Below are 24012 nucleotides of genomic sequence, written 5' to 3' on the forward strand. Positions count from 1 at the left end.
AGTTAGCTAATGTTAGCAGAATGCAGTTAGGGATGGTGATTGGCAGGATTAGTAATTTGCATATATGTGAATATTTGTAAATCCTGATATTATTATTGAGAGTATAGAAGAGTGTAGAATTGTGTAGAAATACCAAATTTTTGGGGGGCATATCAATTATTAATATACAGATTATCTATTTCATTTTTCTCTGAAAAGAACTCTTAATTTCCTGACTTTATATAATGTTGGGATGTACTGGTCTGCAAACACACACACATTCCTGTAAATGTATTAGTCATGGTGTAGGGCCATATGTAAATTCCCCCAATCAGTCGAACAGTTTCAGTTTCAGACTCATGCAGAGGGGAACTGTGTGTGTGTGTGTGTGTGTGTGTGTGTGTGTGTGTGTGTGTGTGTGTGTGTGTGTGTGTGCGCATATATGTGTGTGTGTGTGCATGCATGTGACTGTGTGTTTGTGGAGGGTATCATTTGCTCTGTCTCTCCCAGTTGAGGAAGTGGATTGGCATTTCCTTTTTCTAATGCAACTTTCAGTCATATTGACAAGTGACCACCAGCCAAGCCTACACACACACACACACACACAGAGTCACATGCATCTAAAAAACACAGAATGCCCATCACATGACTGGTATTACAAATTTTTGTTAATTTTCTAATTTAATGAAATTAACAAATTAGATTTAAGTTTAAATGATGGATCATAAAACAGCTATACAGTAATCTGTAAATATATTCATATACATCTCTAATGAGCAACTCATATGTCATGGTGGTGAGGAAAAACTCCCTGAGGCAATATTTCAAAGAAACCTTAAGAGGAATCGGGACAAAAAAAATGGTGGGGGGTCTACAGTTGTAAAGGGATATAATGTCTTTAGAGAGTCTCTCTCTCTCAGGCTTAACTTTAAAATCTAAAAAAAGGTCATGCACTTCTTTTAGCAACATCTGTTATTTAAAATAATACCTTTCTAAAGAACATTAAATATAAATTACTGTATACTCAGAAAGTTTAGTTCTAGCTGCATGTGGTCCTAGAACCAGTATTCCTGTCTTGTTGGAATTAAATAGACATACGTTGGCTTTCAACTCTTACTTTTACACACTTTGTATAACTGCACAAAGTCATAAATTTTGCAGACCCAGGTTTATGCTTAACCTAATATACCAAGCAGGTTCTACTAATCATCAATTTCATATGTTGTTTAAAGCACAGTCATTAAATGAAAAAGAAACAGATATGTAGGAGGCTTTAACCTCGGTGAGAAACAGTCAAACTCTGCTACCAAGATGAGGTTGTGGATGACAGTTTCATGACACAGGCCATACACCATGGCATGAGCACAGCAAAATAGACACACTGTTATGCTGCATCAGAACAGTTTCAAATCAAACTGAGGTTTTACAGTTGTGCTGTATCAATCAAAACAACCAAAACAAAGAAACTGTAGAGAAATAGCAGCAGATACTCTGGACTGATGCATGTTTAGGGTTGCACATTTCTGCAAATGGAGTTGAAGATTTGGTCAGGATTAATAATGTCCTCAATGCTGAGAAATACAGGCAGATAATTATGTATCATGCATTACCATCAGGAGATGTCTGATTGGCTCCAGATTCATTCTGCAGAGGAGAGTGACCCCAACCATACAGCCAATGGCATTAGAAACTATCATCAGCATAGAGAAGAACAAGGAGTTCTGTAGTCCAAGTGATTGTTTTGGCCCCACAGAGTCCTGATCACAACATCAACAAATCTGTGGAATACATGAAGGGACAGAAGGAATAGAGGCAGCCAACCTTCAAAAACTGTACCTAGAATTGCAAGCAATATATATATATATATATATATATATATATATATATATATATATATATATATATATATATATATATATATACATTTTTATTATTCTTTATAACACCTTGATTGTAGTATACATATATAAGGCACAAACCTCTCTATAGAAGGCCTCACAGCAGACAATGCATATTGGAGATAAAAACAATCCATGTCATCAAAGGAACTGCCTCCAGAGCTCAGAGACCGGATTGTAGCATGATACATCAGAACCACAGAATTCTGTAAAGCTGCTTTGAGACAATGTCTGTTGTGAAAAAACGCTATAGAAATAAACTTGACTTGACTTGACTTGACTACCGATTTGGGAAAGGCTACAAAAGATTTGGAAGAAGAGTGGCACAATTAGGAAGAGTCTGGTTGCCCTGCTAAACTGAGCAATCGGGGGAGAAGTGAGTTAGTTAGAAAGGTGATCAAACTGTTCCAGAAGGACAACCATTACTGCAGCCCTCTATTGATCTGGACGTCATGGTAGAGTCAGTGCAGAACCAAAGGAAGTCTGCATTGGAGTCAATGGAGTTTGCCAACAGGCATCTGAAGGACTCTTAGACTGTGTGGAACAAGATTATCTGTTCTGATGCAACCAAGATTGAACTGTTTGGCATCAATTCTAAACGTTATGTCTGGAAGAAATCAGGCACCACTCATCACCTGCCCAACGCGATTCCAAAAGTGAAGCATGTTCATTGCAGCATCATGCTGCAATTCCAAAAGTGAAGCATGGTGGTGGCACCATCATGCTGTGGGGCTGTTTTTCTGCAACAGGGACTTGGCAACTGGTCAGGAGGGAAAGCTGAATGGAGCAAAGTACAGAGATATACAGTGGAACCTCGATACTCGCGACCTTTACACTTGTGACCTCGATAGTTTGTGACTTTTTATTTAGAACTCGAAGAATAACTCGAGAAAAACCTGATAGTTCGTGAGAAGCCGCGAGTGGATCGAAAGTTCGGAGTAACCTTTCAAAACAGAGTTTGTACTAATAAATTACATAGAAATGTTTGAAAAACTATTTTATTATGTATTATTCATTTAAAGTAGTAAATATAACAAGTAATACACAATTTGTGTTTGTGTACAGTACAGTACATGTACAATTTCCCTTTGAAAAAGGAGCCATCAAAAGGAGAGAATCAAAACCTCGCCATTTTTTGTTACTCACGAGGGGTCATAGAACGTAACCCCCGCGAATATCGAGGTTGCACTGTACTTAATAAAAACCTCTCCTACAGTGCTCAGGACCTCAGTCTTGGCTTAAGGTTCACCTTTCTACATGACAACAACCCTAAACACACAGCCAAAACAACACAGGAGACAACACAACACCTAAACCTGAAAGTGGCTGTCCACTGATGGTCCCGATCCAACCTGATGGATCTTGAAAGGATTTGTCATGGAGAATGGCAGAAAATCCCCTAAGCCAGGTGTGCAAAGCCTGTTGCATCATACTTGAAAAGACTTGTGGCTGTAATTGTTGCCACAGGTACTTCAAATTAGTAAAGGGTCTGAAAAATTATGTACATACGATATTTCAGCTTTTTCTATGCGTAAAAAGTACAGACATTTTAAATCTGTTTTCACTTTATCATTATGGGGTACTCAGTGTAGATTAATAAGAAAATGTGTGTATATATATATATATATATATATATATATATATATATATATATATATATATATATATATATAAAACGGGTGGCATTTGGAACACCAAACCTTGCAGTCTATAAGCTGCTAACAAATATGAATAGGCCTGGAGGAGCAATTCTTCCTATTATTTTTATTTTTCATTAATAGTGTTATCAAGGGTCTCAAAGCTACATGAAGGTCAAGCAACATAAGCAAGAACACATGACCCTGATTAGCAGCCAGTAGTAGGTCATTTTAACCAGCACTGTCTCTGTGTTAGCCTGAATCTTGACTGATTTATTTCATGAATGTTATTCATGATATGTAGGTAGCAGCCGGAGATCATTGGGAGTTATGTAGCCATTGATAAAACTAAACGTTTAGCCAAAACACAAACTAAAAAAGTTCTGTCTTCCTTATCTTCTGTATCATCTTTAGTATCATCACTTTACAATTGTTCTTTTAAAGACGAACAAAGTGACATGAGAAGAAAAAGGGGGAGAAACAGGAAATTGATGAGGATCAGTTTGTTTGCAACATCTCACAAAAACTGTGAGACCCTCCCTTATAGGGTAAAAACAACACACAGAGAAAAGTCCTACATTTTTGTCTCAAGTTCCCACATAGGCGAAAGTGCTGAGCAGATACTGATACTTCAGATGAAATGCTAAAACCACACACACACACACAAACTCCTACAAACACACACACACAAACTCCTACAAACACACAGACAAAAAGTCACACAAACTCCTACATACACAGTCTTTACTGGCACACATGTTGTGACACTTGTGGTGCAATCCCTGTACACATTCACATACAGACTCATACACACCACTGAACTGTGCACCATCTTTTCCCAAATAAGGGAATTCTATTAATATCCAAATTAAACAAATAAAAAGCCTCTTAAAAAGAAAAATCACATAAAAAAAAAATCTTATTCTGTATAAAATATATACATAATGTGGTTATACGGACTTGAACTGTTTAACTGTTGATGTGTTTTTAAAATTATACCAAATATTTTTTTACTTCTTACAGCAAACTCTACTATTATGAAATTAGATTTCATCAAATGGCAATATATATATATATATATATATATATATATATGCAATGATTCTTTTATCATAGCTTAGATAAAATTACCAAAGTAAGTTATTACAGAACAGTGGTTATTATGTGTTGGACTGTAAAATGGCGTCTGTACGAGATTACATGCTGCTCCGGTTTTCTCCACATGGCTGTGTTTAGCCCCTCTGACGTACACCGTACACATACACGCCTACACACACACACACACACACACACACGCGCACACATACACATAGATATATAACACCATGCTACAGTGTTTTATTGACAATAACACTAGTGCTCTTCATTATCTGAAATAATGCCTACTCTGCCTCACCTGTCAGACTGGATCTGTGTGCCATTTGGCAAATAAATAATATTTAGAATATTTTTTCTTATACAGGTTTTGGAACATGGCTAGGATTAGATTTTTGATTTAGGACTAATTGATTTAAATCTGTGTCGTTCCTTTTTTGTGTTTTACACACACACACACACACACACACACACACACACACACACACACACACCTGTGCATACATACTGCAGTTTCCTGTTGCTCCCACTCTTACCCCAGTTCTTTGTGTTTGCAGTTTCTTCCCCCTATTCTCATCCCCTCTAACCACGCTTTCCTGTCTATCTCTTTCTCTCTTTTTCTTTCTTTTTCTCTCTCTCTCTTTCTCTCATTTTGGGGCTCTCTCCCACTCATCCCACCTCTGTGTGTTTTCGAAGAACTTGTCTTTTTTTAGAAAAAAGAGATGTGCTGTGCTGTTTTTAGGACTTTTCCTTAAATCTCAGACCTGAGATTTCAATCTCTCTAAATCTCTCTCTTTCTCTTTTTCTCTCTCATTCTTCTGTCTTTATTCTGAGTTTAAACCCACTTTCTGTACGTCACCTGTCTGTTCCTCACACTTGTTATTTTTGGTGTGTGAGCAGGTTTGTGTGTTACGCACATGTAAAGGAGAAGACATTGAGAGAACTCCGGATGTAGCATCTATACTTACTAGCATCACTTAGTCAGTTCTAATAGAATAAATTTAACCTTAAGATCAGTCTAATAAAGCACTACATGTGATTTAAAACAAACCAATTAACTAATTAGCCATCAAGTTCCACACAATCATTCATAATTAAATACTTTTTAGAATTATGAGGGGGTTTTTTTACATCTTTTTTTTGTTATATACTTTTATTTTAATTTCTTTGTTGTTTTTTGAAAAGTAACATTTATGACTCATCAGATTTCTCTATGTAGGGCCAGCTGCAGCTGCAACAAGTCATGTTTAGGTGAGTGAGGAGTAATACAGGGCAGTAGAGCATCAAGATGGATCAGGGAGTTTCAGAGAACAGAAGGAGTCAAGATCACTGGCATCTCAGAAGTAGCATATAACTCAACAGAGAACTAGTAAGAGAGGGAAGGAACAGAAGAGAAAGAAAATAGATTATTCGTTATGCATTTGTACCATAATGGATTAAGACAATGTACATTTTGTGCAAGACTAGCTATTACCTCATAACTGAGAGTAAGAGCCATAAGGTAACACAAACATTAGGACACCCTGGGACATAAAGCTCCAGCTATGGCTGCAACTAACAATTATTTTGATAAACATTTTTTTTAATTAGATGTTTTGGTTTTTATAACTACAAAAAAAAAAAATTATGTTTTTATGTGTAAAACTTGACTTAAACAAATTCACTCTTGCTGGGTTGTTTCTTTCTGTAAACACCCCCAGAAAAAAACAAAACAAAAAAACAGCATTTGAGTATGCAAGGTAATTTGTGTAAATCAACATTTGTATTGGTAATAATGATAATTGCAGATGGCAACTACGCTTATAAAATATACCATTGTTTTGACAACTTTTATTAAAAAAAAAGGCACATTTTGTTCAGTTGTGAAGATATAAGCATCTAGAATATATAATTTATGTAATTTTGTGAAATAATAATATACAAACATTGATAACAAGCATTTGAATGTAGTAAAGGTGCAGTAAATAATTTTTTAAAACAACTAAGTTAACTGTTGTACTAGACAAATGCTATAAAAAGAAAATGGAACAGAGAAACGCAGCAAGCTAACAGGCTTAATTAAAAAAAAGGAAAAATATACATTGGTGTACAAATGGGCTGTTTCCTAAAACCCTAAAAACATTGTGTATTAAGGAGGATAATATGATCAATGGTATCAAAAACTGCTATAAGGTCAAGCAATAAAAGCAACAAAAAAAAAGTATCCTGTGCCTATTTAGTACCTTGGTGGTAAAGAAAAGGTTTGATATTGATATTACTTAAAATGAAACAATCCATCATAAAGGGTAAACTTAATTGATAACTTATAAATACAGCTACAATAACATAATTATAATCTACAATAAAGTATAAACTGTACTTAAAAATAAAACTATAATGTGTGATTTACTTATATGCAAGCATTACACTGACAACTATTATGCTTCTTGGCTAATTTTGTCAAATGTGGTTTTCCTTGAAGAGGTCAAATAGACAAGACTTTGTAGCTAAGAACTGATCTAATGGCCTACTCTATGTGTCTCTTTTTCTGACCGATACACTATTGTGCAGAATTCAGCAATAAAACACAGAGTTCTACTTATGGCCTTGATATGGCTGCAAGAACCTAATGCCCACTCTTACCTAGCTAATGGTTGGGATATCTACAGGTTTGGCCCCTTGAAAAAGAGAACTATGCAGCCTTTTAATACCCGTTAGCCTCTAGTCTATGATGCTCTTAGGCATCATTGGCTTAGGTATCTTCACCAACCATGCTCCCCCATGAGCATGATTTTGTGAAGAGGGATACGTCCTCATATGTAGACAATCCTGGGATGTGTGCTACTCTAGGTGATCTGAACCACCAGGTGCTCCAGATTCTACAAAGTCAACATTGGCCTTCTGATAGTTGATGGGGCAATGATCCTCAAACACCTTACCAGGCATAATTTAATTGGGCATGATCAGTTTGTGGCTTTGTTGAAGATCCCTGTGTGGGGTGGACATGCCCAGGAGCATAACTAGGTGTTAGACAGAATCCCTTGTGGTTATTCGGTTTTCATCGAATCACAGTTACGTTCATGACTAGTTTTAGCTCATCACTGTTCTTAGTCCTGCTCTTTAACCCCCAGCTGCATAGTTCTGTCTGTCTCTCAGCCTGTCTGTCTTAATATTAATGACTGACCATTATTATATCTGACATAGAGCCAACTTGATCATTCCTACACACACACACACACACACACACAAACACACAAGCAAAGTGTGTCCGTTTGCGTGAGTGAGTGAAAGAGATGACACAGACTTTCCAATAAAAGAAAATGAAACATGCCAAATGCTGTGTGTGTGTGTGTGTGTGTGTGTGTGTGTGTGTGTGTGTATGAGAGAGAGAGAGAGAGAGAGAGAGAGAGAGAGTGAGAGAGAAAGAGAGAGAGAGAGATAAAGAGAGAGATGAAGAAAGACAGGCCTGAAGTCGGTGGAAAGGTTAGTGTATAACCTCCACTTAGCAATCAAGTGAATACACATACGTAGTCTCCTTGGTGAGTGTGTGGAGTGTGTGTGAGCAGCAGACTGACAGTGAGACGGGTGCAGTGAGACAGATGCAGTCTGAAAACTAACTCTGAGTTTCCATTCGTCAGCCTGCTGGGAAAACGAAACACACAGTGTACATGAGTGTGTGTGTCTGTCTGTAGGTTTGAGTGTGCGTTAGTGTATGTAAGTAGTAGCACAGGGGAACACTCTATGAGTGCATGTGAAGAGTGTGTGTTTTAGGATGATTTTGAATGTGATGCTAGGGGATGTGTGAGTAAATGAGTGCTGAAGAGTGTATGTTTGTAAGTGGCACAAGTCAACAAACACACACTGTTTTCGTAAATATTTTTTGTGTTTGTGTGCGCGTGTGTATGTGTGTAAGGGACGTGTCCCCATGCACAAACACAGGCTGGGCCATATTTATCAGTATTATAGTAAAGTTGGGTACTAAATTCAAGTGCGAGAATCTGCTGAGTTTATAACAAATTTAAAAAAAGGTTGATTTTCTTCATAACCACCTCTGTATGCTGCTCAGCTTTAATGCTCAGTACGTTCCCAGCACAGCTCATTTGCAAAGGCTTGTGTATGCTTCCTCTGAAGCATTTGAGGCCAACCAACCACATGTTCTCAAACTGCATGCTAATGCATGATCAGGGGCCAGATGAATTGGCATTATCAATCTTCTGATCTCCCAAATGTTCTTGATCGTACTCTTAGTCCCTGATCATGTTTTGGTGTGTGTGCGTGGGTAAGTGCATATGGGTGATGTTACATCCCAGTCTAGGGTTGGGGCGCACAGCGTGATTAAAGGCACAGGGTGGAGGATATTAGGTGGATGGGAGTGTATTTGGTATATGAGTGATGAAGAATGGAAACACAACACTGTGTTTGTGTGTATCGTGAAACGGGAGGTATATTGTAAAATGTATAACACAGCACTGGGATAGACTTCAGGGTGGATTAAGGCCAAAATAATAAACAAAAACACTCTTTTAACAAACACTAATTCACCTGATTACGGGGATGAGTGTGTGTGGGTCAGCATACGAGGATGAATGTGCGTATATGGTGAGTGTGCATATATAGGTGAGCAAGCAAGGGTGAGAATGTGAGGCGTGTGTGTGAGTAAATGAGTGAGTGTGCGTATATGGGTGAGTGTACGAGGGTGTGTGTGCGTATATGGGTGAGTGTGCGTAGGTGCGTGTGTGTATATGGGTGAGTGTGCGTGGGTGAGCATGCGAGGGCGAGGGTGAAGGTGAGTGTGAGTATATGGGTAAGTGTGCATATATGAGTGAGTGTACAAGTTGGAGTGTGCGTATATGGGTGCGTACAAGGGTGATTTGTGTAAAAGGGAGAGTGTTCAAGGGTGTGTGCAAGGGTCAGCATGCGTGGGTGAGTGTGCATAAAAGGTTGAGTATTGATGAGTGTCTGTACATGGGTGAGCATGGGTGCTTGTGCGATCTTGGGTAAGTGTGCATATATGGGTGAGTGTACGAGGTTGAGCATGCGAGGGTGAGTGTGCATATATGGGTGAGTGTACAAGGGTGTGCGAGGGTCAGCATGCATGGGTGTGTGTGCATATAAGAGTGAGCATAGGTGTTTGTGCAATCGTGGGTGAGTGTGTGCGCATGGTTGAGAGTGCGTATATTGGTGAGTGGGTGAGTGTGTATATGGGTGAGGGTGTATATGGGTGTGCGTTTGTGGGTAAGTGTATATATGGGTGAGTGTGAGTGGGTGAGTGTATATGGGTGAGGGTGTATATAAGTGAGGGTGTATATGGGTGTGCGTTTGTGGGTGAGTGTGAATATTGGTGAGAGTGTATATGGGTGAGGGTGTATATGGGTGAGTGTTTGTGGGTGAGTGTGAGTGGGTGAGGGTGTATATGGGTGGCGTTTGTGGGTGAGTGTGTATATGGGTGAGTGTGAGTGGGTGAGGGTGTATATGGGTGAGGGTGTATATAAGTGAGGTGTATATGGGTGTGCGTTTGTGGGTGAGTGTGAATATGGGTGCAGTGTATATGGGTGGCGTTTGTGGGTGAGTGTGAGTGGGTGAGGTGTATATGGGTGAGCGTTTGTGGGTGAGTGTGAGTGGGTGAGGGTGTATATGGGTGAGCGTTTGTGGGTGAGTGTGTATATGGGTGAGTGTGAGTGGGTGAGGTGTATATAAGTGAGGGTGTATATGGGTGTGCGTTTGTATGTGAGTGTGAATATGGGTAAGGGTGTATATGGGTGAGCGTTTGTGGGTGAGTGTGTGTATGGGTGAGCGTTTGTGGGTGAGTGTGTATATGGGTGAGCGTTTGTGGGTGAGTGTGTATATGGGTGGCGTTTATGAGTGAGTGTGAGTCCGTGAGTGTGTATATGGGTGGCGTTTGTGGGTGTGTGTGTAAATGGGTGGCGTTTGTGGGCGAGTGTGTATATGGGTGAGTGTGAGTCAGTGAGTGTGTATATGGGTGGCGTTTGTGAGTGAGTGTGAGTGGGTAAGTGTGTATATGGGTGAGCGTTTGTGAGTGAGTGAGTGGGTGAGTGTGTATGGGTGAGCGTTTGTGAGTGAGTGTGAGTGGGTGAGTGTGTATATGGGTGGCGTTTGTGGGTGAGTGTGTATGTGGGTGAGTGTGAGTCCGTGAGTGTGAATATGGGTGAGCGTTTGTGAGTGGGTGAGTGTGTATATGGGTGGCGTTTGTGGGCGAGTGTGTATATGGGTGAGTGTGAGTCCGTGAGTGTGTATATAGGTGAGCGTTTGTGAGTGAGTGTGAGTGGGTGAGTGTGTATAGGGGTGGCGTTTGTGAGTGGGTGAGTGTGTATATGGGTGAGGGTTTGTGGGTAAGTGTGTATATGGGTGGCGCTTGTGGGTGAGTGGGTATATGGGTGAGCGTTTGTGGGTAAGTGTGTATATGGGTGAGCGTTTGTGAGTGAGTGTGAGTGAGTGGGTGAGTGTGTATATTTCTTGAGTGTTTGTGGGCGAGTGTGTATATGGATGAGTGTGAGTCCGTGAGTGTGTATATGGGTGAGGTTTGTGGGTAAGTGTGTATATGGGTGGCGTTTGTGGGTGAGTGTGTATATGGGTGGCGTTTATGAGTGAGTGTGAGTCCGTGAGTGTGTATATGGGTGAGCGTTTGTGGGTGTGTGTGTAAATGGGTGAGCGTTTGTGGGCGAGTGTGTATATGGGTGAGTGTGAGTCAGTGAGTGTGTATATGGGTGGCGTTTGTGAGTGAGTGTGAGTGGGTAAGTGTGTATATGGGTGAGCGTTTGTGAGTGAGTGTGAGTGGGTGAGTGTGTATATGGGTGAGCGTTTGTGAGTGAGTGTGAGTGGGTGAGTGTGTATATGGGTGAGCGTTTGTGGGTGAGTGTGTATGTGGGTGAGTGTGAGTCCGTGAGTGTGAATATGGGTGGCGTTTGTGAGTGGGTGAGTGTGTATATGGGTGGCGTTTGTGGGCGAGTGTGTATATGGGTGAGTGTGAGTCCGTGAGTGTGTATATAGGTGAGCGTTTGTGAGTGAGTGTGAGTGGGTGAGTGTGTATAGGGGTGGCGTTTGTGAGTGGGTGAGTGTGTATATGGGTGAGGTTTGTGGGTAAGTGTGTATATGGGTGGCGCTTGTGGGTGAGTGGGTATATGGGTGAGCGTTTGTGGGTAAGTGTGTATATGGGTGGCGTTTGTGAGTGAGTGTGAGTGAGTGGGTGAGTGTGTATATTTCTTGAGTGTTTGTGGGCGAGTGTGTATATGGATGAGTGTGAGTCCGTGAGTGTGTATATGGGTGAGGTTTGTGGGTAAGTGTGTATATGGGTGAGCGTTTGTGGGTAAGTGTGTATATGGGTGAGCGTTTGTGAGTGAGTGTGAGTGAGTGGGTGAGTGTGTATATTTTGTGAGCGTTTGTGGCGAGTGTGTATATGGGTGAGTGTGAGTCCGTGAGTGTGTATATGGGTGAGGGTTTGTGGGTGAGTGTGTATATGGGTGAGCGTTTGTGGGTGAGTGTGTATATGGGTGAGCGTTTGTGGGTGAGTGTGTATATTTGAGTGAGCGTGCGAGGGTAAGCGTGTGAGGGTGAGTGTCGAAAGTGAGCATGTGTGGGTGAGTGTGTGTGGGAGCATGTAGAAGGTATGTCGGTGACGTCTCTCAATATTCACTTTTAACTGAATCTGTGTTTCTCTGGAAACTTTTTGTAATGACATTGTTAAAGTTTATGCAGTGATTCACATGACAGTTGCTCCCTGGATTTTTCTACACACACACACACACACACACACACACACACAGAGTACAGGTTTGCACATTGTTGGTTTGGCCTGTGAAAAACCTTGTAGCCCAGAAAACTTGACTAAAAAACTAAAATATATTTAATTCCATATTGTTAAAGAAAATCATATCGATAATATGCCAAATTTAAACTGTGTGTGTAAGTTGATGATGATGTTTCAGAAACCAGTGGGAGGGGTGATATCCGCTCTGACGCACACTCTTTTGTCGACTGCACTGATGTTTCGGATGTGTGTATTTGTAACAGGAGCGTATGCTGAATTTGGTGGTTCGTGTTTGAATCAGCGAGGTGTGTTTTTAAAAGCACACACATCCATATGTACATACACACAAGCGCAAAATACTGAGTCAGGAGAGTGTGTGTTACCCCTGTTTATCTTGTTTTGTTTTCTGAAATGTATTTTTAAACATTGACTCAGTTTCCTTAGCTATTCAGCTAAAACTGTGATATAGTAAGGAAAGTTCATAGCCACCAGTTTAGAATCATGCATGCGTACATTACACGCTCACCTTTTCACACAACAAAGCATTTATAAATATTACAGTTATAAACATAGTTTCTTTAAATTCCACTAGAATTATATTTAGATATATATCCCAGCATTTTAATGTTATTAAGTGATGTGTTACAGTACATTCCAAGTTTTAATTCTTCAAGTTGCAGTGCAATAAAGAAGCATTTTCAGCTGGTCGCATACTTTTATCACATCTGTATTATTTTCGTATAGTTTTCTGAAATGTTCTCTAAATATTCCAACAGCTGAGTCATTAGGCTTTTCTCTTTTTGAACATGCTTAAATGTTTACATCCCAGCTGACTTCCTTTATATTTTAATATGTTATTATATGTACATGGTGCCTAATTTGTTTCCAAGTTCATTCAGTTGAGTTGTAAGCGATTGTGACTCAGAAAAACACGCCTGAAATCTGGAAATATCATCATTACGCAAAGTGAGAGAAGGAGATAAAAATATCTGAGGGTTTACGAGCATTCAGAAAAACAAAGAGACTAAAGAAAAGTGGGAGAAAAAACCTACCAGAGATTTACAAAAAATCAGGAGACTTGAAAAGTCCTTAGAGAACTATAAACTCAAATAGAATTGCACATATACAGTTAGGCTCATAAGTATTTGAACAGTGACACAATTCGAATTGAGCAAGATTATGTAGGGTTTTTGACAGTAATTAATGATAAATGTTCTGATGTTCAAATTAATTCATTGTTGTAAGAATTTTCTTAAATAGATCAGCCAGCAAAACGTCTTCACACGACTCTAGATGAATTTAGTTTGAAGTCTGAATCTGACATAGTAATGTGGCATTTATTATCGCATTATTGAATGTTCTTTTTGAGAAGAAATTTGTGTGTGTGCGCAGGTGTGAGTGGTGGGCGAGTGCTCCATGTCAGTGTTGACGTTGTTTTTACTGTACACATTGTTCAAAAGAATTTTGTACGTTTTTGGATGCTACAGCTTGTAGGTGTGTTCTTGGTCCTTTAGGACAGAAACTTTGGCTGTGTGTGTGTGTGTGTGTGTGTGTGTGTGTGTGTGTGTGTGTGTGTGTGTGTGTGTGTGTGTGAGTGTGTGTGTGTGTGTGTAATCACCACTAATTCTTGTGAATCCCGCCATCTTCTAAAACAGTGGCATAAGTGAAAATATTCCGAGTTGCAGAGGCGGAAACGTCCGCACATTTCTAAAGTCTAAAAAAGAAACTGTGAATTTGTGGTTTATGCTTTTTATTTAACAACTGGAAAAAATGAATTCAGTAAAATCTATTTCATACATTTTATTTAGTAATGTTGTAAATCCTTTTGATAATACATTGTATAAATTGTATGTATGTATTTAAGCAAAACACATTAAAACAAAACAAACCAAAAAAAAGTTTATTTTTAGCTCCAGCACTGAATTAGCTGCATTTCCATTTCTACACAAATTCATTTCCTTACTCTGCTGCGTTCCACTGCTCTCAGAGTTGCACTTTATTTTAATTGGTGTTATGTGAATGAAGCTTGATGTTTATCTCTGACATTGGACGATATGATAAAGTATCAATGCTACTGTTATTAATATACTTCAATACTAATTCTACTACAGAGCTATTTTTAAATGTAACATTTACAAAATGGAGCTTATTTATTGTTATGGAAATACTAATACACAATTTTGCATTGATATTTCATTTTCTAATTAATTATTTAGATTTAATAGAAATGTTATTTGAATTATTTTCAATTATTTTATTTTTATAAATCGGAAGTAAATAACAACAATTGAGTTCCTTTCAATTATTTTAAATTTTAAATTTTTCCATCATTACCACTTTATAGCTAAATAGTCTCCACTGTCTAGTAATGTTGACTTAATATTCAAATCATTTTATTTATTTATTTGTTTGGCAGACTCTGTTCTCCAAATTGAATTTCAGTAGCGCAAACGAAGGAGGCAGTGTAAATTTTCAGGCTTGGCAATTCAATTTAAATGTGTCTTGTATTTATATAGAGTCTTTAACAATGGCACTTGACCAAAACTGCTGTACAGAAGTATGGATATAAATGAAGATCACAATATGTTTATCAATAATGAGTAAGTCAGAGGTAAAGGTTGTAAGAAAAAACTCCTCAAGACGCTATGAAGCAGAAACCTTATGAAGAGCCAGTCTATATGACAGCGGATATCGTCGTTATAGATTTTTACGATGTAGAGGTCGGAAAAAAGATAAACAGTACTGAGTGTGTGGGACTTTCAGAACATCAACTTTCAGAACATAGACTGTAACGTGTGTGTTTGTGTGTGTGTGGAGCTGTGCACTGACGGATCCTTACTGTGTAGAACTACCAGCGTTCTAGTGCACTTCACTCCCTCTTTATTTGATTGGATTATGTTTAGTTCACTTTGATCTTTTAGTTTATCAAAAGCCAAATGAGCGCATTTCAAAGACGGATAACGCTGCTTCCTCTCCTGTGTGTCTGTGTGTGCTTGTGTGTGTATGTGTGTGTGTAAGACAAAGATCGAGAGTGTGAGCGGAGGGCAAGGGATTTTTGTTTTTCGGAAATTTTGTTGAAACAAGTCGATACGTTTGGAGTGAGGGAGGGGGGAGGGGTCGTGCGTTCTTCATCAAACACCACTCTCAGTTGACAGGAAGGAGAAACAGACAGCGACAGAAAGACACAAAGAAAGACAGAGGGAGAGAGACGGAGAGTGAGTCCACAAGATCCCCAAAAACTTTTGACAGAAGTGTTTAAACTTGGCAGAGCACGGGCGAGAGACCATAATTAACTGGAGGGAGAGGGAGAGAGAGAGAGAGAGAGAGAGAGGAAGCTGAAGAGGAGATGATGGCGATGACACACACTCCAGAGAGCCTCAAATATGCAGCAGCCCGCTTCTCCATGACCGGCAGAATGGTACGACCCATTCTCCCTGTGTATGAAATGGTTCTTCTCATTTGTGTGTGTGTGTGTGTGTGTGTGTGTGTGTGTGTGTGTGTGTGTGTGTGTGTGTGTGCGTGCGTGTGTGAGAGAGAGAAAGAGAGAGAGAGAGAGAGAGAGAGAGTCAGAGTAAGAGTAAGAGTAAGAGTGAGAGTGAGTGAGGAGAGCAAGCAAGATTGGCAAAGCTAATAGCTGGATTGGCAGCATGTGTGTGTGTGTGCCTGTGTGTGGGTTTGCGTGAGTACTGGAGCAGGTTATTCAGGTGTGTGTTGTGTAGAGATATTGTAGGATGGAGAGGGGCGGCTGGTTGCTAAGGGGAAGTAGCATAGTGGTGGTGGAAAGTTCCAGGCTCAGGTGTATATGTGTGTGGTTGGGGGGGGGATCAAAACATGGTGCATGCACACCCTTACACTCCTGAGACAGAGAGACATACAGAGAGAGAAGGCACACATACATCACTCACAGAACCTTAAGGGTAATACACACTCACACTCACTCACACACACACACACACAATTTGTAACTCCCTCAGCCGAGATAAAAAAAATGTCTCTCTCTCTCTCTCCCTTTAAAGTTAAATATCTTCAGTTCCATGAGCTTTTTTCTTCAGTTTATAAGACAATATTTTTTGTGTTTATTGTACTGGTTCATAGAAAAGACAGTAGACACACAAATAACAAGAAGAATCGTAAATAATTACCTGGTGTTAAATCGACGAGTTCATAAAATTAACGAAGTAAAATGGAACAAAATAAATGAATGTGGTGTGAATGGATTTCTTACGGATTTCATTGTATGTGGAGTTTAAACTTATAGCTCTGTTTGTATGTGTGTGTGTGTGTGTGTGTGTGTGTGTGTGTGTGTGTGTGTGTGTGTGTGTGTGTTGGGCTTAGGGTGGCCTGTCTCAATGGTCGGAGATTATTGTGTGTTGTATACTGTGTGTGTTTTATAGTAGTGTGTTTCAGTGGTGTGTGTGTGTGTGTGTGTGTGTGTGTGTGTGTGTGTGTGCGTGTGTGTGCGTGTGCGTGTGCGTGTGTGTGTGTGTTTGTGTGTGTGAGATATGCTTAGTGTGGTCTGTCTCGATGGTTGGACAGTTTGTGTGTGTTTTACTGTATAGTAGTGTGTTTTAGTGTGTGTGTGTGTGTGTGTGTGTGTGTGTGTGTGTGTGTCTTCTAAGAGTGTGCTTAGGGTGGTCTGTCTTGATGGTCAGAGGGTTAGTGTGTATAGCATGTGTGTTTCAGTGGGGTGACTGACTGTGTACTTACAACAGTGTGTCTTGAAGGTCAGTGTGTGCGTTTACTGAGGGTGTACCTATAGCAGCTTGTCCCAATGATGTGTGAGTGTGAGTGTGAGTGTGAGTGTGTGTGTGTGTGTGTGTGTGTGTGTGTGTGTGTGTGTGTGTGTGTGTGTGTGTGTGTGTGGGTGTTTGTACTTAGCAGTGTATCTCCGTGTTGTGTAGCGAGTTTGTACTTATAGCAGTGTGTGCATACTAAGTGTTTACATTTAGTGGCCCATCTTAATGCTTAATGTTTGTGTGTGTGTGTGTGTGTGTGTGTGTGTGTGTGTGTGTGTGTGTGTGTGTGTGTGTGTGTGTGTGTGGGCTTAGGGTGGCCTGTCTTGATGGTCGGAGCTTATTGTGTGTTGAATACTGTGTGTGTTTTATAGTAGTGTGTTTTAGTGGTGTGTGTGTGTGTGTGTGTGTGTGTGTGTGGGTGTGGGTGTGGGTGTGTGTACTTAGTGGGCCCATACAGAGGCCCATCTCAATTGAGTGAATTGAGCGTATTCTTACTGCAGTGTGTTTGCTGTGTACTTGTGAGGTCAGTGTATCTGAATACATAGTTCTGATGTTGTCTGTATACTGTGTGTATGTGTTTGTGTGTGTACTGAGTGTGTACTTATAGTAGAGTATATACTGGTCCAGGTTTTGTTTTTAGACCCTGAACTTTCGGACAGCAAACCGGGTCATCTGCATTTAGGAGTGGTTCTGAGTCGTGGAACGAGACCACAGACTTGTACTGAGTGTGATTGAAATCCACTCTAATTTTCCCTCCAGACATTTTACTTAATAAGGACGTTTATAATTTTTCAAATGATTTATGCAGCAGAAAACTTTTCCCAGAATATCACTTAAACCAAATTATTAATGTTGAATTCATCTCCACCTATTTTCTTCACCTTGTATTGTAAATGTTTAAGAATTGCTCATAATAAATGTTTATTTGTGTACTTAGTCAATGTGTTTCAGATGCCATCAGCCTCACTTGGGTTTTTGTCGGATTGAAAAACGCCTAATTTGTTTGAGAAAGTTCCCGGTTATATCAGGGGAGTCCAATAGATTTAAGGAATCTTTTAAAAATTCTATAATGATATTTTTTTCAGTTTATATATATATATATAATATATAAACTGAAATAAAAAAAATAATTTATTTGTTTTATTTTATTTTTCCAGGTTTTCTGTTAATGGATTTTGGAGTGAAATGATTTAAATGTCTGATCCATATTTAAGGACTGTGTGTATTTTAGTTGTATTCTTAGTGTATGTTTATAAAGTGTTCATGAATCATAATTTGTAATTTGTTCTTTAATGTATTGGTTGGATCTGTGTTTCATCTGATAATTTATTACATCGACATTTTTGTCCCTCTCTCTTCTTTCTGACTTCTACTCCATCACACTCTGTTTGTGTCTCTCACCCTGTTTCTTTCACAAGTATGCCAGTGAAACTGTATTTTACATAATTTGCATATTTGACATCATTTGTATAGTTTGCACCGTATATAGTGTGTGACGTCTGTACTGCGTCACACTTACCTTTTGATAATGTTTAGAGTTGCGTTAAAGCCATTAAAGGAAAGATTTCGCAAAAAATATAATGTCCAGGGTATTAGACACTACATGTTTTGTGTGTATAAAGTCTCTCTCTCTCGTCCAAAACTTATTCACTTCAGTATGGAACTTCCTATTTCCTGCCAGCACCCAGACAATGAGGTATTACTGAAACATACTGTACATTAGGAAAGTAAAACCCTGTACTGAGAATGATCATAAAGTAGAGATGAAGCCTCATATTTGTAAAACTGTCACAGTTGTAATTCTCGGTGTCTGTGTTGAGCCGTGCTACGTGTCGGGCAGCAACGTTGCTAATCACTGTTAGCCACTGTTAGTATTCATTACTATATGTTAAACGAAAACCATGTAATGCTGATTAGTGCTGTTCCATTTTCCTGATGTACGAGTGTGTCTATCCTAAATCCATTACGTTTTGTAGCTGCTTCTTTTTAGAGAAAAGATAAGAAACTATGAAAGCAGGAAACTGATTTCTAATGCAGCTATCTGTACTTAGCAGGTGACATTAGTCGTGAATGTAGTCTTGCTGTAATGAAACTATTTGTATGATGTAGCCTGTAATGTAGCTTCAGTTAACTGCATTAAGTGAAAGCTTTTCACACATCAAATAATGATTCGTCTTCAAATTCCCTGTGACTACCACTCATTATCATTTTGTTTTAAATGTTATGCTAATACTAACTCCAGCCTACCTTCTAAAACTACTGTGGTGTTTAAAATTTGTGTTCTAAGTTTAAATTAACCTTACACCGACATCAGTGTTGTGTGCACTGTAGTTAAAAGAATGTTATTAGCCCTACATAATGTTGTCTGTTCTGAATATTGTGTTTTGTTGTGTCCTCCGTGCCTTCAGGTGGCAATGTCTCCTGGAGAGGATGGTCTGATTGGAATCCCATTCCCTGAGCATAGCAATGAGCTGTTGTCCCGCCTCAACGCTCAGCGCCGTTCCGGCCTGCTCTGTGACCTCACGCTGACCTCCCGTGGTGCCCGCTACCCCACACACCGCGCTGTCATGGCCGCCGTCAGCCTGTATTTCCGGCGGCTGTTCGGGGCAGAGGAAGTGGGCGAGGCAGGTGAGGTAAGTGAGGGCTGCAGCGTTTGCCAACTGGACTGCGTATCTCCAGATGCTCTGGATGCTCTGCTGGAGTTTGCTTATACAGCGACATTAACCATTCGCTCATCTGGCATGCGTGAGGTCCTTGAAGGGGCACAGTTGCTCGGCATACAGTGCGTGGCCGATGCCTGCCGCCACATCCTGGGCGAGGTGGGGGAGAGTGGTGAGCTCGGTGGGGAGTGTGGTGAACCAGGTGGAGGGGGTGAGTTGGGTGTGGCCAACATGGAAAGAGCAAATCACATCGAGAGCAGCAAAAAGACACCATCCCGCAGGAAACAAGACCGTCGCAACGTAGAGAAAGCAGCATCACCTGTACGTCTGGCATGGACCACACAATCCAAGGTGGACAAGCCTAAATATGAAGCTCCAGCCAACCCTGCACACAAACTCCGCCCACCACAGAATGGAGCCTCACAAAGCACTCAGCAAGTGGAGCTCATGAATGGAGGAGACCACTGGCCTCCACAGCCTTCTAAAGAGGAGGAGGACTTAAAACCTGACAGTCTCACACCCCCTCCAAACCACACCCCTGCTCAAGCTGAAACAGGAATGGGCGGGTCAGTAGAAGGTGTAGCCAGAAAGAGGAAGTCGCAGGCGCCTCAACAGTGTCCCGTCTGCCAGAAGATCATCCATGGAGCAGGAAAGCTTCCACGTCATATGCGGACACACACAGGCGAGAAACCATTCCAGTGTATGACCTGCGGCGTTCGCTTCACACGGTGTGACCTTTCACCTTTCTTTTAGTTTAAATGCAATAGGATGCAATTTTGCATATGTCCAGATCAGTTTGTTTTTGGTTTTTTTTTTTATTTTAGAAAGTGCCTATTTTAACCACATGCTCGAGAACAGATTAAATATCTATTTGCATTGGAACTAGTGCTATCATCTAGTAAGTAGTCAATGTCAAATAGACCAAGATGTTTTAGTAAAAAACAAAACATCTTAAATGCCGGAACTTTGTCTGGTTTGGATCTATCCGTTGATGGACAGTTAACTGATTAGCGATTGTTAAGATACTGTACCCTAGCCTCTGAGCGGTGGTAATAAATTTGGGACACAACTGTTGGAGCATGTGGTATGTTTATCTGATCTATGTGCGTCATGTTTCCTTCACAGGAATGATAAACTGAAGATCCACATGCGGAAGCACACAGGTGAGCGGCCGTACTCCTGCCCCAGCTGCCCCGCTCGCTTCCTGCACTCCTATGACCTGAAGAACCACCAGTCCCTGCACAGTGGGGCTCGGCCCTTTGAATGCCCACTTTGCCACAAAGCCTTTGCCCGCGAGGACCATCTGCAGCGTCATCGCAAGGGCTTTGCCTGCCTCGAGCTTCGCCCACATCTGGAGCTCCGCCCACGCCGTTCTCGGCACGCTGCCTCTCCACACTCTCCAGTGTCACCAGTGCCTTCATCTCCAACATCCTCATCATCCACTGCACCTCACTTCCTGTTCCGGCAGGAAGTAGACAATCCGGGCGCTTCATCACACGGGCCAGTGATCCCTGGAAGCATGGCACATTCCAGAATCCTTCAGTGGAGGCTGATGCAAGAGAGAGGGGACACAGGATGGAGGGAGGACGAGGAGGAGTCTTAGCCTGTGTGTGTGTGAGTGTGTGTGTGCGTGTGTGTGTGTGCGTGAGACTATGCCGCTACTTAAAGACCAACTTAATGTAAAATAAATAACCAGAAATATTAGCAAAAGGAATCTGAATCGGAGAAACGGGTTATTTTTTTTTTTTCTTTTGTGTTGTTTTCATAAAATTCAGTCACTTTTGTGTGCAACACTGGAACGTCGGTGCTTTGATCTCATGCACATTGTGTTTAATCTTTAATAACTCAAATGTATAATAAGTGATAGATTTGTGTTAATATATGCAGGGGAATTAAATGTAAAATTAAATAATACTGTGAGTTTAGAGTTTGAAAGGTGTGTGTGTGTGTGTGTGTGTGTGTGTGTGTGTGTGTGTGTGTGTGTGTGTGTGTTTTACGGTGTTTCAACAGTACTTTTTTTATTTTTAAGGACGCAAGTACCTTTCCAAGATTCTGTTTAAACACTGTGAATGGTGGTTTGTTTCTGAAACGCTGACACCTGCTGGCGGAGGACAAAACTGCGGTTCTTCACTTCAGAATTGTAAACTCATTACTGTTTATAACACACCCTCGACTTCCCAATCCCTTACAATGAGAGGTGTCTAAACTTTTTCCAATGAAAGGGCCTGAAATCGTTTCTCTCATTTATGATATGATTTCAAAAAATAAATAGAAAACATAACACTGTCATTTGCTTAACTAATGCAGTTCTATTTATAAAGTTCAAGTACAGTAAACATTGTACTACAGTGAGAAACAATCAAATGTATATTACTATAGAGTTATATTTAAAGACAATATTTAAAACCAAGGACATTAAAAAAGAAATACACTTGAGATTTTTAGTGACCTCTAATGAGAGACATAAAGCTGGTTCTTATTTTTTCCAAACAAATTTCCAAATGTCATTCCTCCCCCCCCCCATTTCAACATTTAAAGTTCATTCACCTACTTTAGCTGACAAGTTAATTCATAAATGATTATTCCTTCATACTTGCATGCCAGTAAGGCAGCTGATGGCATTCTATAAAGATTCAATATTTTTAAACCATGAACACATTCACTTTAGCTTCTATGTGATGTAGCATTCATGTTAACTAGTCAGTGTGCTAATTAGCTTTGGTCATCGAAATGCTCCCCAAGAGGCATAATACAAGAACCATACAGATATCCATACAAAAACATTATAAAGTTAGATTATTTACATAAAATGGAATGACTCCTAAATAGCCAAAATGACAATAAAAAAATTGATGAGGTAAAGTATTAATAATAATAACTTGTAGCTTGTTTTTATCAGCTGGCATGCAAATGAATTGGTGATACTTCATTTAAGCAAGATGAAAGTGGGAGTGGGGAAGTGTTAAAAGCAGGATTGGAACTTGACCGATTTCTGAAGTCAACAATAAGTTTAGCGCTTATAATCGTGAATCTCCTGATACCTTGACCAGATTATTATTATTGTTATTATTTACAGGAAGTTCATGTCACTTCCTCTGTATATAAATATAAACTGCTATTTGAGTTATTTTTGGTTTTGTTTATTAGTCGAATATTTAATATTTGTTAAATATTTTCCTTTAAAACCTATACGCACATGCAAACACTGCTGTTTGTCTCTCTGTTGATAGCGATGCCACAGTGATGAGGTGAAGGGCTTTAACTCAGCAGGGACATTGTGCGTTCACACACTATTGTTCAGGTGTTTTAGTACTTATATCTGTTTTTACTTTTCTATTAAAACTGTCTTAAATAATGCATCCATAGTGCACTAGCCCTAATGAATGCAGTAATCTCCTTTCACTGGAGATCTAGTGCACTGTTGACACTGATGAAGTTTCTATATGGACTTCAATTGCCCCCTGAACCACAGGTTTCATAAACTTTTCAACTAGGAGCTTAGTTGTTTTACTGAGTGAGCATACAAATCTGCAGAACGGGGTGGAACGTGCTCTTCTGTATACAGCTGATCATATACTAGCTTTACAAAATAGAAACCTTGTGCTTGGATTTGAATCTCTGGTTCCTCAGACTTTTACCAGACATTCTGGTCATTTGTGATGGTTCTGGAAATAATTGATTCCTTGGACAGTTTGAAAACCTTTGGTTTCTCAGGTAGATCCAAATCTATGTGGTTCTGGTTAGTGACCAGGTTAACAGATTGTTGTTTTGCTTTTTTATTTTTATTGATTTAAAGAAAACAATCTGAATAACTGAATCAGCCATGTGTGATTTAAAGAAAGGTTTTAGATCCGTGTGAGTAAAACTGCCTTCAATTTCTCAGGAATTACAAAGCAATGCACTGAAGAGAGTATGTAAATGAGAATGCAAATGAATATGCAAAAAGAGTGGTGGATATTGTTGTCCTTTGTTTATTTTTGTGGAAGAAAGATAATATAATATTTGAAATTCTTAAATGGATAATTATAGAAATCTATATGATATAGAATTATAGTTTATTACACAGATATGGGTGTTAATGGGGCAATCTAACATTTCTAACACTGTTAATAAGCACAGATAATTGAATGCTGTACATTTTCTGTGGTGTAAAAATACATGTTCAATAAACACAGAATATTCTAGTAGCAATCTCTTATGGATCTTCTGGACTTTTATCAGTTTTGCGTTGTTTGTATTGATGAAAGACTTGTTTTGTTTGAA

The 24012-nt window shown here is 39.8% G+C and overlaps 1 protein-coding gene across 4 annotated transcripts in view; it reads left to right on the forward strand.

The window, feature by feature from the left end:
* Positions 1-23936, forward strand: part of zbtb7b (zinc finger and BTB domain containing 7B) — a 26574-nt gene extending 2638 nt beyond the window's left edge. For 3 of the 4 annotated variants that reach the window (XM_046847166.1, XM_046847168.1, XM_046847167.1), the window contains exons 3-4: positions 19498-20477; positions 20875-23936. In XM_046847166.1, coding sequence (XP_046703122.1) covers positions 19504-20477; positions 20875-21352 — 1452 coding nt within the window. In that variant the 5' untranslated portion in view covers positions 19498-19503 and the 3' untranslated portion in view covers positions 21353-23936. Of the gene's footprint in view, positions 1-15511; positions 15772-19497; positions 20478-20874 lie in introns of those variants that run through there. The other variant, XM_046847165.1, reaches the window with a different exon arrangement.
* The last annotated feature ends 76 nt before the right edge of the window (positions 23937-24012 follow it).

Source organism: Silurus meridionalis, chromosome 4, assembly GCF_014805685.1.
Source record: "Silurus meridionalis isolate SWU-2019-XX chromosome 4, ASM1480568v1, whole genome shotgun sequence".
Taxonomy (NCBI): Eukaryota; Metazoa; Chordata; class Actinopteri; order Siluriformes; family Siluridae; genus Silurus; species Silurus meridionalis.